The sequence below is a fragment of the Opisthocomus hoazin genome, chromosome Z (genome assembly GCF_030867145.1).
Source record: "Opisthocomus hoazin isolate bOpiHoa1 chromosome Z, bOpiHoa1.hap1, whole genome shotgun sequence".
NCBI lineage: Eukaryota > Metazoa > Chordata > Aves > Opisthocomiformes > Opisthocomidae > Opisthocomus > Opisthocomus hoazin.
In genome coordinates, this window is record NC_134454.1 from 19,821,210 (window position 1) to 19,834,037 (window position 12,828).

The 12,828-nt window shown below is 43.7% G+C and overlaps 1 protein-coding gene across 1 annotated transcript in view; it reads right to left on the reverse strand.

Annotated features, from left to right (window-relative positions):
• GLDC (glycine decarboxylase) overlaps positions 1–12,828 on the reverse strand; it is a 52,828-nt gene that overhangs the window by 27,688 nt on the left and 12,312 nt on the right. The window contains exons 4-7 of the mRNA XM_075410963.1: positions 7,909–8,073; positions 4,580–4,657; positions 3,726–3,873; positions 3,267–3,463 (exon numbers count right to left, since the gene is read on the reverse strand). Coding sequence (XP_075267078.1) covers positions 3,267–3,463; positions 3,726–3,873; positions 4,580–4,657; positions 7,909–8,073 — 588 coding nt within the window. The remainder of the gene's footprint in view (positions 1–3,266; positions 3,464–3,725; positions 3,874–4,579; positions 4,658–7,908; positions 8,074–12,828) is intronic.

Sequence of the window (12,828 nt, forward strand, 5' to 3'; positions counted from 1 at the left end):
ACGGCTGGCCCTCTGGGCTGCCAGCGCACATTGCCGGCCCATGTCCAGCCTTTCGTCTATCAGTACCCCCAAGTCCCTCTCAGCAGGGCTGCTCTCAATCCTTTCATCCCCCAGCCTGTATTGATAGCGGGGATTACCCCAACCCAGGTGTAGGACCTTGCACTTGGCCTTGTTGAACCTCATAAGGTTCACACAGGCCCACCTCTCCAGCTTGTCCACGTCCCTCTGGATGGCATCCCGTCCTTCTGGTGTCTCAACTGTACCACTCAGCTTGGTGTCATCTGCAAACTTGCTGAGGGTACACTCGATGTCGCTGTCCATGTCATTGATGAATATATTGAACAGCACCGGTCCCAGTACGGACCCCTGAGGGACTCCACTCGTTACTGGTCTCCATCCGGACATGGAGCCGTTGACCACTACCCTTTGGCTGCGACCATCCAACCAATTCCTTATCCACCAAACGGTCCACCCATCAAATCCACGGCTCTCCAATTTATAGAGAAGGATGTTGTGAGGGACCGTGTCAAAGACTTTACAAAAATCCAGATAGATGACATCCGTTGGTTTTCCCTTGTCCACTCTTGTTACACCATCATAGAAAGCCACTAGGTTGGTGAGGCAGGACTTGCCCTTGGTGAAGCCATGCTGGCTGTCTCGAATTACCTCCCTGGCCTCCATGTGCCTTAGCATATCTTCTAGGAGGATCTGTTCCATGATCTTCTCAGGCACAGAGGTGAGGCTGACAGGTCAGTAGTTCCCAGGGTCTTCCTTTCTACCCTTTTTGAAAAGGGGCACAATGTTTCCCTTTTTCCAGTCACTGGGGACTTCCCCTGACTGCCATGACTTTTCAAATATCATGGAGAGTGGCTTGGCAACTACATCAGCCAGTTCCCTCAGGACTCTGGGATGCATCTCATCAGGTCCCACGGACTTCTGTACGTTTAGGTTCCTCAGGAGGTCCCGAACCTGGTCTTCACTTACAGCTGGAGGGATTTTACCCTCCTGGTCTCCTTCATGCCATCCATTGACTCGGGAGGGGTGAGGAGAGAGGTTGCCAGTGAAGACTGAGGCAAAAAAGTTGTTGAGTACCTCAGATTTCTCCTCATCTGCTGTTGCCAGTTTGCCGGTCTCACTCATGAGCGGGGGTACACTTTCTTTGACCATCTTTTTCCATCTGACATACCTGTAGAAGCCCTTCTTGTTGTTTTTCACATCCCTTGCCAAGTTCAGCTCCAGCTGTGCCTTGGCCTTCCTGACCCCATCCCTACACAACCAGGCAGCTTCCCTATACTCTTCCCAGGAAGCCAGTCCCTGCTTCCACTGCCTGTGCAGTTCCCTCTTATATGTATGTACATATGTAGCGGTTTGAATAGCTAGACTAGTTGCCTGAAGTACTCGTGCACCAGTTCTATAATATTTAAATAATTTTTACTCTAGCAGTTATCTGGGGATTTGGACAGCTTATCAGTCCATCCAGAGGGACCTTGACAGGCTGGAGAAATGAGCTGACAGGAACTTAATGAAATTTAACAAGGGGAAGTTCAAAGTCCTGCATCTGGCAAAGAACCCCATGCACCAATAGATGCTGGGGGCCATCCAGCTGGAAAGCAGCTTTCCAGGAAAGACTCTGGGGGTCCTGGAGGACACCAAGTTGAACATGAGCCAGCAATGTGCCCATGCAGCAAGGAAGTCAAATGGTATTCTGGGCTGCATTAGGCAAAGCTTTTCCAACAAGGCCAGGGAAGTGATCCTTGCCCTCTCTTCAGTGTTGCTGAGGCCACACCTGGGGTGCTGTGTCCAGTTCTGGGCTCCTCAGTTCACGAGAGACATGGACATACTGAAGAGAGTCCAGCAAAGGGCCAGTAAGATGCTGAAAGGACTGGAACATCCCTCCTATGAGGAAAGGCTGAGAGAGCTGGGATGGTTCCGCCTGGAGAAGACAAGGCTCAGGGAGGAGCTCATCAATGTATATAAATACCTGAAGGGAGGGTGCAAAGAAGATGGGGCCAAACTCTTTTCAGTGGTGCCCAGTGACAGGACAAGAGGCAAAGGGTGCAGACTGAAACACAGGAGGTTCCTCCTGAACATGAGGAAACACTTTATCACTGTGTGGGTGACTGACCACTAGCGCAGGTTGCCCAGAGGAAATGAGGAGTCTCCTTCCTCAGAGATCTTCAACAACCATCTGGACACGGTCCTGGGCTACTGGCTCTAGGTCACTCTGCTTGAGCAGAGGGGTTGGACCAGATGACCTCCAGAAGTCCCTTCCAACCTCACCCATTCTGTGATTCTGTGATCAAAAACTTAAAAAAGTCCCTGGCAGAAAGCTGCATTGAGATAGTACCGTAGCTTTTCCCATTTTAACATTTTCTTTTCTAACTTTCTTGAGACACAGAAAGATGAAATTAGACTAAAAATATTTGACTAGATGTAGTCAAAGAGCAGCGGTAGCATGACCAGAATAGAATTACTGTTCTTTTGTAAATATTGTACCAGACTTCTGGTTAAAATCTGAATTGGGATCAGATTTCAGAACTATGAGTAAAGCCTAACGATACCCTTAGAATAAGCAAGATGATTAAAAATACATTTGAAGTAATATTACTATACAAATGAAATATTTCTAAGTTTATTCATAACTGTTAATATCATTAATTATTTTGGTACTTCTGAATAGCTTCTGTGCCAAAGATACGCAGTCTTTCCACTGACAATTACTTTGCATTTCTACTATTCCCACTTGGACACCTTGTCAAGATTAAAAATATGTCACCAATAACAAGAATTAGAGGTAAGTTTCTCCACACTATTTTTCTGCTTTGTTTAAGCTTAACTAGAATTTAAACTAGATTAAGTTCCTTCTTGATTATTTGGGAGATTCACTGAATTTTCTGCTTCTTCCCGTTATGTTTTTAATGACTGGATGTCAGAGCAAAAGGTATAACAGTACAGAATAAGCAGAATAAATTAGCCTGCAAAGCTCCATGCCATCACAAATAGTACTCTCTGCAGTTTCAGTTATCTCTTCATCCCACACTGCAGCAAGCATTATAGACAGTTCACAGCATCATTCCACAAAAATGCAATTCTTTAAGCTTGCTTCCTAAAAATTGAAGGCAATTTTTATTCTACCAGTTTTCAAGAAAAAAAGTGTTTGGTACAACACCGTGGTCAGCTGTTATTCATAAATGCTGCACAAAATGGTCATAACGTGTTGTATTTTTATTTTCCCTGAAGACACTGATGGTGAAGGGAGCCCTTACCTCGTAACGCCCACCATCCTGCCCGGCATCATTCTCACTAGATTCTCCTTGACAGCAAAGAATGCCGCGTGGGGTCCTCCGTAGCAGAGCGGCACGCCAAACCTCTGTGAGTTACCCAGGACAACATCCACCCCAAACTCTCCAGGAGGCTTCAGAATACAGAGAGCCAGAAGATCAGTAGCGCAGCAGGCGAGAGTCTGAGAACACAAGTGCAACAGAGCTGTCAGCCTCTTTTCTGAAGGAACGGTGTTTGCATGGGATCTAAGTTTGAGCAAGACACAGCTTCAGACAGTTCCACATCACTTGCACAGAGCTGAGGTGCAATGGTTGTACTGGTTATCAATTGCGTGGAACCTGAAGAGTAATGCTTTAGACAGTAGCTTGTGTAACAGTTTCTATGACTATGGCTGTTTGATGTGTCAGATCAAAATCTGGTGAGACCAGTAAAATTTACTTTACCCCGTTCTGATGAGCTCTTTCAGTAAGTCCAGAGAAGTCTTCCACCTTGCCTTCAGTGTCCGGATACTGAAATAATACTCCACTGACATCCTTTCCACTGAAATCCATCTCATGGGGTAATTTGAGCTCAGTAAGAACCCCCGTATAACTGGAAAACAAAAACATGTGGAAGACAACACATTCAACACACTTCCTGCCTTGGAGTGATACTTCATACGATGTTTTCGTGGACTTATACATATCACTTTTTTCTTCAACATACAGAGAGTTGAACCTGCCTTGCAGCACTGAACATTGAGAATGTTTCATGTCATGGTATGTAGTACTAAAGAATAATTGCATTTGACATCATTATCAGAAGTATGGAGTGAAGCAGAACAGAGGATTCATAAGCTACTTGATATCAACATTTTACTGCTTTAGCATGTTTAACTTTGAGAACCAAGTATATTTTTAGAAGATGGTTACTTTAAACTGTAAACTTAAAATGGATTTAGTTTTCATTAAAAGAGAAATTTTGCTATCTCGGGTAATTAATTGCCTAGTTAAAAAAAATTACCAGACTGAATTAAATAATCAAATGTATATATTTGCACAAACAGCTTAAGGGGAAAATTAAATATTTTCTTCTTATTAGATGTTTAGTCTCTTTTTAAACATCTTTAATTACTTCACAGTTGTATTTGAATGGAAAAGTAGAAGCAACGCCAAATGTTAACAGATTTCTGCTTCTATTTTGCAAAGAAAGCATAATCCTATATTCTGAAAACGTCAGGTACATGGTGAAGAGGCACAGATAAAAAATGAATTGATGTAAGTGAAAAGATATGGTGGAAAATGGACAAAAACATTACTTTGCTCTAGTTTGGACCACTGCTATAGTTTGCGGGTGGCATCGAGCATCTACATAGAACTTCCTTCTTTTGTTGTGCCTGTTAAAAAAGAAAAGGAAAAAAAGAAGGGTTACATACCAGGAATGTAACGTTTTCCATAGAATTAAAAGTAATTGGTTTCTAAATGTGAGTTTACCAAAGTTAAAAAGCAGCTGTAGATTTTGGTCATCATAACTAAAAGATCGAATGAAAGCTCATTTCAGACACTCAAATGAGATTCATACACGACAAAAACTAAATTAGATTATAAAACAGAACAAGGAGACAGCTTAAGAAGCTGCAGGAATGCCCCCCACACACATACTCTTAAAGCAATACAGCTGTGGTCTTTAATATAGATTTTCAGTGTTGCCCCGGATAACCAAACACAAGCTATCAAACTAGTAAAATGGAGACTAAGATAATTGCCTTTTCTCTGGTAAACATGATTTTATGTCAGACTGATGCTTTGAACAACTGAAGAGTTGCAACACAGTCTCTGCTGTGTAATCTCCTTCCTCGTATACAGTCCTACAGTGACCTTCAATCACCTCTCTGATTTCATTTGATTTGTAGATCCTTTTCAAATGCCCCTACAATACAGATCCCTGAAAGTACACTTGGCCATACCAGTAACAGTTTCACTTTTAGCAACTTAGGACTGATGTACTTCACTGGTTTTTAAAGCTCCATTTAACCACTGGTGGAAAAGAACAATTCACATCTTCAGTGTTCACATACAGAAGATATTCTGTCCAGTTCTGGGCTCCCCACTTCAAGAAAGATGAAGAGCTACTGGAGAGAGTCCAGCGGAGGGCTACGAGGACAATGATGGGACTGGAACATCTCGCCTACGAGGAGAGGCTGAGGGAGCTGGGCTTGTTCAGCCTGAAGAAGAGAAGGCTGCGAGGGGACCTCATAAATGCTTACAAATATCTGAAGGGTGGTTGTCAGGAGGATGGGGCCAAGCTCTTTTCAGTGGTGCCCAGAGACAGGACAAGGGGCAATGGGCACAAACTGAAGCACAGGAAGTTCCGTCTGAACATGAGGAAGAACTTCTTCCCTCTGAGGGTGATGGAGCACTGGAACAGGCTGCCCAGGGAGGTTGTGGAGTCTCCTCTGGAGATATTCAAGACCCGCCTGGACAAGGTCCTCTACAACCTACTGTAGGTGACCCTGCTTCGGCAGGAGAGTTGTGCTAGATGACCCACAGAGGTCCCTTTCCAACCCCAAACATTCTGTGATTCTGTGTTTCACGCCACAGACTGTTAGGTTATGCAATAAAAGCTCCTCTGCGTCCCAGAGAGGCCATGGCTGGGGACCCCAAACAACACCCTGTCCCTGCTGCTCCCCGTCCCATCACATGAGATACCAGGCCACCAGAGACCCAACTCCACAAGCATGGGGGAGCACAGAGGCCCCAAGGCAGCTGGGAACTCAAATTAATTAATTAACCCAGACAGAAACAGTTGTCTGGGCAGCCCTGGGAATGGGACATTATTGGATGCAGGTGAAGAGCTTGCTGGGATTGCAAGGGCTTATTATGAGATATTTAGCGGACAAAGGATACAGCTAAGTGATTCTGGGAGGAAAAAGTCTACGAAAATAGAGGGGTAAGGGGGTAAACAGGACCAGTCATACATAAATAGTTGCTGGTTTGACGCACTTGCACCCAACCTGTGCAGGCTGTCCTCTCTTCTTGTTAAATTCATTTCGGATGCTTTTCATGGGTGAGGGGAGTCTGTATTCGGGGAGGGTGGGTGATATATGTGGCTGTCTGGGTGTCAGCAACTGGAGTCAGACCATGCAGGATCCACACGTCCGTGGTGCAGCAGCTGGTGAGGCTGGAGTGATTGGACTTCAGTGCCAGCAACTGGAGCGACACCTTGGCTGTAGAGGCCCCAGTGTCTGTGGTGGCAATAGCTACAACAGGCGTGCCTCTGGGTGCTAGCAGCTGGGCTGGAACCACGGCAGGGCAACTAGACCCTCTTTTCAGTATGTCCATGTCTCTCTTGTACTGGAGAGCCCACAACTGGACACAGCACTCCAGGTGTTGCCTCACCAGTGCTGAGCAGAGGGCAAGGATCACTTCCATTGACCGGTTGGCAGTACTGGTCCTACTGCAGCCCAGGATACGATTCACCTACTTTGCCACCAGAGCACACTGCTGGCTTGTGCTCAACTTGGTGTCCCTCAGGACCCCCAAAGGCCTTTTCTGCAAAGTTGCTTTCCAGCCTGCTAGCTCCCAGTGTGTACCACATATGCTTGGGGTTGTCCGTGCCCAGTTGCAGGACTCTGCACTTCCTGTGTTGAGCTTCATGAGGTTTCTGTCAGTCCATTTCTCCAGCCTGTCGAGGTCCCTCTGGATGGCAGCACAACTCTTTCCTCCCAGTTCTGTGTCACTGGCAATCTTGCCAAGGATACACTTTGCCCCATCATTCAGATCATTAATTGGCCTCAGTGTTGCTGCTGGGGTACACAATTAATAACTGTTCTCCAACTAGACTTCATGTCACTGATCACCAGTTTTCAGTATGCCTCACTCTTGCCTCATCCAGCCCATACTTCTTCAGCTTCTCTTTGAGGATTTAATGGAGATCGTCAAGGCAGACAATACCCACTGGTCTCCCCTTACCTACCAAGCCACCACTTCATTGTAGAAAGCTGTCAGGTTGGTCAAGCATGACCTCCCCTGTGTAAATCCATGCTGGTGACTCCTGATCACCTTCTTGTCCTTCAGATACCTGGAAATGTTTTCCAGGACAAGTAGTTGTTCCATCATCTTCCAAGGGATCGAGGTGAGGCTAACCGGATGGTAGTTCCCTTCATCCTCACTCCTGCCCTTCCCGAAGATAGGAATGACATTTGCTTTCCTCTAGTGCTGAGGCACCTCTCCCAGTCACCATGACTGTTCAAAGCTTATCAAGAGTGGGCTCACAACAACATCAGGTGGCTCCCTCAGCACTCATGGGTGCATCACATCAGGGCCCATGGACTTGTATAGATCCAGTTTGCTTAAGTATTCTCTAACCTGACCCTCCTTCACCAAGGGTAAGTCTTCCTTGCTCTACACTTTCCTTCTGGTCTATAGCTCCTTAGGTTTCTTAAGGCCTTCATTCACACCAACACAGGGAACCTCCCTGGGGGCTTAATAACATGGGCTACAGCTGTTGAGTGATCTGTTCACAGTGAAAAGAAAGGCCACACTCAACGTCAACCCACTCACCTATCCATGCCTACACAGGTGAGATGCCTTTCAAACACCAACATTTCTTCCTGTTGTGATTTAACCATACATTTAAACATAGTACCTGTGACACAATTGCATGGCTTCTGCAGCAGCTGTCCCCTCATCAAGCAAAGATGCGTTAGCCACATCCATTCCTGTGATATCGCACACCATAGTCTGGTAATTGAGGAGGCTCTCCAGCCTGCCCTGGGAGACCTCAGGTTGGTAAGGAGTATACTGGGTAACCCTGTAAGAAAAGAATTCTGAGTCTGGGTCTAGGAAAATCAATATGTAACAGAATTATGCCAATATGTAACTGAACTTTGTCATAGGGAAAAAAAAATTGTAAAGCATAATTCACTAACACGAAAGTTTGTTAGAAAACAATTATTTTTAGATGGCTTTAATTTATTATTTTCCTGGAAGCCCGAGAATATTTTCTCTTCTGGTATTGACTTGGTTTTTTACAGGAGAAGAATTCTATTTCTCCATTTTGAAAACAGAAATTACTTTCAAAACAGAGGTCTGAGTGCATCTTAGGGAAGGGAGAGGGGAAGCAGGTGCTGAGTGTGGGAGAACTGAGTCAAGTCACAATATCCAAATGAGAATGCCTAGTTCAGTTATAACTGTTCATGTGGTGCAAAATTCTCTATTTTGTTTCCAATTTTCTATTTTGTTTTCTTGAGGTGTGAGTAATGTTCACAACTCCTTACTTGATGAGAACCCCTTTTCCTCAGATTTTATCTTATATAATTAGAGACAGACTTTGCAATGAATGCTTCAAAGCAGACCACTCAAATCAGCTACCCAGAAACTTATTAAAAAAGCCTCAAGAACTTCCACTCATAGTTTATGCTCAAATCATTTTTAGATGTTTTTATATTGTGTAAAATGAATAAATAATTCTGGTCTTAAACTGCTACAAAGTAGCTGCTGATTTGACAGATCCCTTGAATAACCTCAATCCTACCCCACATAGTTGGGATAGTACACTTTACTACAAAACACAGTTAATAAAGCTTTGTGACTTTGATGTTATGCTTTTGAATGGTAAAAACAGTTGAATTAAACCCAACCCATTTTAGAAAGGATGGAAAAAAGTCAACAAAGAAATGCTGAATTCCAGTATTACTGCAAATTACAGTGCATGAAGTTCAACAGTTGTACAGGTAAAGACACCTTTTATAACATAAAAACATTTACTTAAACTTTAAATTTTTCTCCTTTTTTTTTTCTGGAAGGTTGTTTGGCACTGTCTAAGCTTCTAAATCTTTTAATATAATAACTCTATTTCTCCGCAATTTCACCAAGTAAAATAGCTGGCTTTAGTCTGCACTCTGACTTCTGTCTGAATCTATACCACATGTTAAGTGACTTTCTAACGTAATTTAAAAGAAAACTCTTTAAAAGTGATTTCTAAAGTAAATTTTTATGTAAATCAAATCTCTAAAAAGCACACTAAACCATCTCTCATTCAAAAACCCCCTCTCTTCTGCTTAGGTTTCTTCAAGTAGCTATTCCACGCATATTTCAAGTCCAGCACCAATGACATTAAAATGAAAAGGAAGAATTACCATCGAGGCAAGGAACACAACTACAGAGTGCCTCTTGTTCAGTCAGACTGGAGAAAAATAAAGTCTCCAGTCAGCATCTGTTCTGACCAAAAAGAAACCTTCAATGAGAAGTCTGTGGCATCTTTCTTGAGCCAATGTCTACCCTTCAGGAGTTTGGAAGTAGGTGTTTTTGTAGTTTTTATAACTCTTTGCTTTAGTTTAGTGTTTCACACTTTGCCTCATCTTCCTCTCAGAAATACTTGTATGAACACCAATTCTAAGATACTAAGGAAGGTTTTAAAAGAAAACCTAGCGTCAAAGCAAAAGTGTCTAGGAAGCATGCTTTCAGCCAAAATCTAGGCCACTCATCAAAAGACCTGGCTTGTGAAAGAGCAGAACCTTTCATACTTGGAAGTTCGGTTTGTTCTAGGTTTAGCAATAAAACAAACAGACTGTACATTAACTGCAAGATTAACAATTACATACTTTATACTAAAGTTAGCTCTTGCTTCCATGCAAAGATTCAGAAAACTCCATTTTCAAGCAATAGTCAGTGAACTAGATGTTGATTAGTATCGGTAGGTGTACCATCAACAGGATCTAAGACTAAGCCTAATTTATTTCTTAACATACAGTAAGTTCTAGCAAAACAGTTCACCATGTATCTTCCTTAGTGATTTTTTCTATACTTTGACTGAATCTCTGGAAAGTTAATGTACTTATACTCAACTCAATACTTTTATCTTGTTATAAATGTTCTTGCAGTTTTAGACATTGGCAAGACTAGACTCATGCAATGGAACAGCTAGAATTGACTTGGATTTCCAGTTATACAGAGTATTCTTTTTGAGATCTGACAATTCATAAGGTGAAACCTTAGACCACTAGCAGAATTTAAAGCCAACATACATGAGCCATGGAGAAAAGACTAATTCATAGATCTGACAACACTGGAAAACCGAGACTGAAGTTCAGTCATGAATACATGACATTTTTTAATTATCTGACTTTTATGGACTGGACACCACTGTTAAGGCCAAAACTGAAACAAAACAAAACAAAAAAGATGTATTTAATTCAAATATGCACATATATAAATATTGCAGCATAGAAAGACACTAGAGTAAAGCTGTACAACTGGGAGCCATCCAACTGCAAGCAGTTACATCCAACCTGTAAAATTCCCAAAGGCTGTACTGTCTATAGGGTTCCAGATGCATCACTTGGCAGTTTGTGGATCTCTGAAGAGGAGTTATAAGGGTGTTCCTAAAAAAGTATCTTACCCATGGGTTTCAGAAAGCTGGATAGTCTTATGATAGGGCATGGAGACATGCCATTTTTCCCGTTGAAGCATAAATACTGAATTTACTGCCGATCTGGCATGCTTTGTAGTTGCTTGTGCAGCTTTCTGTATCTATCTGTCTATAAGTAGAAACCAGCTGTGTAATGTTTATATCAGATTTTTGCACAGTATGCAGTAATTTTCAGAATGCAATGCATAATTGCTGAGTGTCACTAGCTAATAAGTTTAATAAGTTACACTACCGATGTAAAGATTGCAGGTGTCCTTGGTACAGGTAATTTATTCTTACATATTTAATTCCTGGGGGCAAAGGAATCAAGTGAGCTGTACTTTGGAGACCTCTGCATCAGGCTCCAATGGTGTTATGTGTTACGTGTGGTTTTAGTGTGATTTCAAAGACTTTCTGGATTTTTAAAGGCCTGATAGGTATTTATATCCATTTAAGCACCAAAAACACATACTACAGTGTTTTGACAAATATGTTAATAAGAAACAGATATGTCAGCTGATTTTTGAAACAAAATATTCTTCACACCTTCAGTTATTCATTTACGTCCATGGCAGGGCACAGAATTAATTTTGTATGCTACCAGGAAAAGAGCTCAGCACATTGTGTGTGAAAAATTTTAATGAACATGTTAATATGTGGTAGAGCAGAAAAAAGACTATGCATCCACACCAGCAAACAGATGACAGGTATTCATACATTTCAGGGATCTGTGCTGAAAGACGTATGATTGGTGGTATGCCCAAAAATAAATCCTTCTGCCTGCATTTTCGAGTTGAGATGCTCTAAATATAAAGTTACACACTGGCCTGCTATTCATTAGTTTTGAAAAAACAGGCTAATATTTTTGCTAATATTAGCTAAGTAGTGTACAGAAAATACTTTTAAGACTTCCACCCCATGTCAGTGTGGAATTGTTAGTCACACATTACTCGGAACAAGGAATCACAGAATCACAGAATAGTAGGGGTTGGAAGGGACCTCTGTGGGTCATCTAGTACAACCCTCCTGCCGAAGCAGGGTCACCTACAGCAGGCTGCACAGGACCTTGTCCAGCTGGGGCTTGAATATCTCCAGAGAAGGAGACTCCACAACCTCCCTGGGCAGCCTGTTCCAGTGCTCTGTCACCCTCAGAGGGAAGAAGTTCTTCCTCATGTTCAGACGGAACTTCCTGTGCTTCAGTTTGTGCCCGTTGCCCCTTGTCCTGTCTCTGGGCACCACTGGAAAGAGCTTGGCCCCATCCTCCTGACACCCACCCTTCAGATATTTGTAAGCATTTATGAGGTCCCCTCGCAGCCTTCTCTTCTTCAGGCTGAACAAGCCCAGCTCCCTCAGCCTCTCCTCACAGGAGAGATGTTCCAGTCCCCTCACCATCCTTGTAGCCCTCCGCTGGACTCTCTCCAGTAGCTCTTCATCTTTCTTGAACTGGGGAGCCCAGAACTGGACACAGTACTCCAGATGGGGCCTCACCAGGGCAGTGTAGAGGGGAAGGAGAACCTCCCTCGTCCTGCTGGCCACACTCTTCTTGATGCACCCCAGGATTCCATTGGCTTTCTTGGCAGCCAGGGCACACTGCTGGCTCATGGTCAACCTGTCGTCCACCAGGACACCCAGGTCCCTCTCCGCAGAGCTGCACTCCAGCAGGTCCACCCCAAGCCTGTACTGGTGCATGAGGTTGTTCCTCCCCAGGTGCAGGACCCTGCATTTGCCTTTGTTCAACCTCATCAGGTTCCTCTCTGCCCAGCTTTCCAGCCTATCCAGGTCACGCTGAATGGCAGCACAGCCTTCTGGTGTATCTACCACTCCTCCCAGTTTCGTGTCATCAGCAAACTTGCTGAGGGTACATTCTAACTCTTCATCCAGGTCGTTGATGAATAAGTGGAACAAGACTGGGCCCAGTACTGACCCCTGGGGGACACCACTTGTTACCAGCCTCCAACTAGACTCAGAGCCGCTGATGACAACCCTCTGAGTTCTGCCATTCAGACAGTTCTCAATCCACTTCACCGACCACTCATCCAGCCCACACTTCCTCAGCTTCCCTAGGAGGATATTATGGGAGACAGTGTCGAAAGCCTTGCTGAAGTCCAGGTAGAACATCCACGGCTCTCCCTTCGTCTACCCAGCCAGTCATGTCAT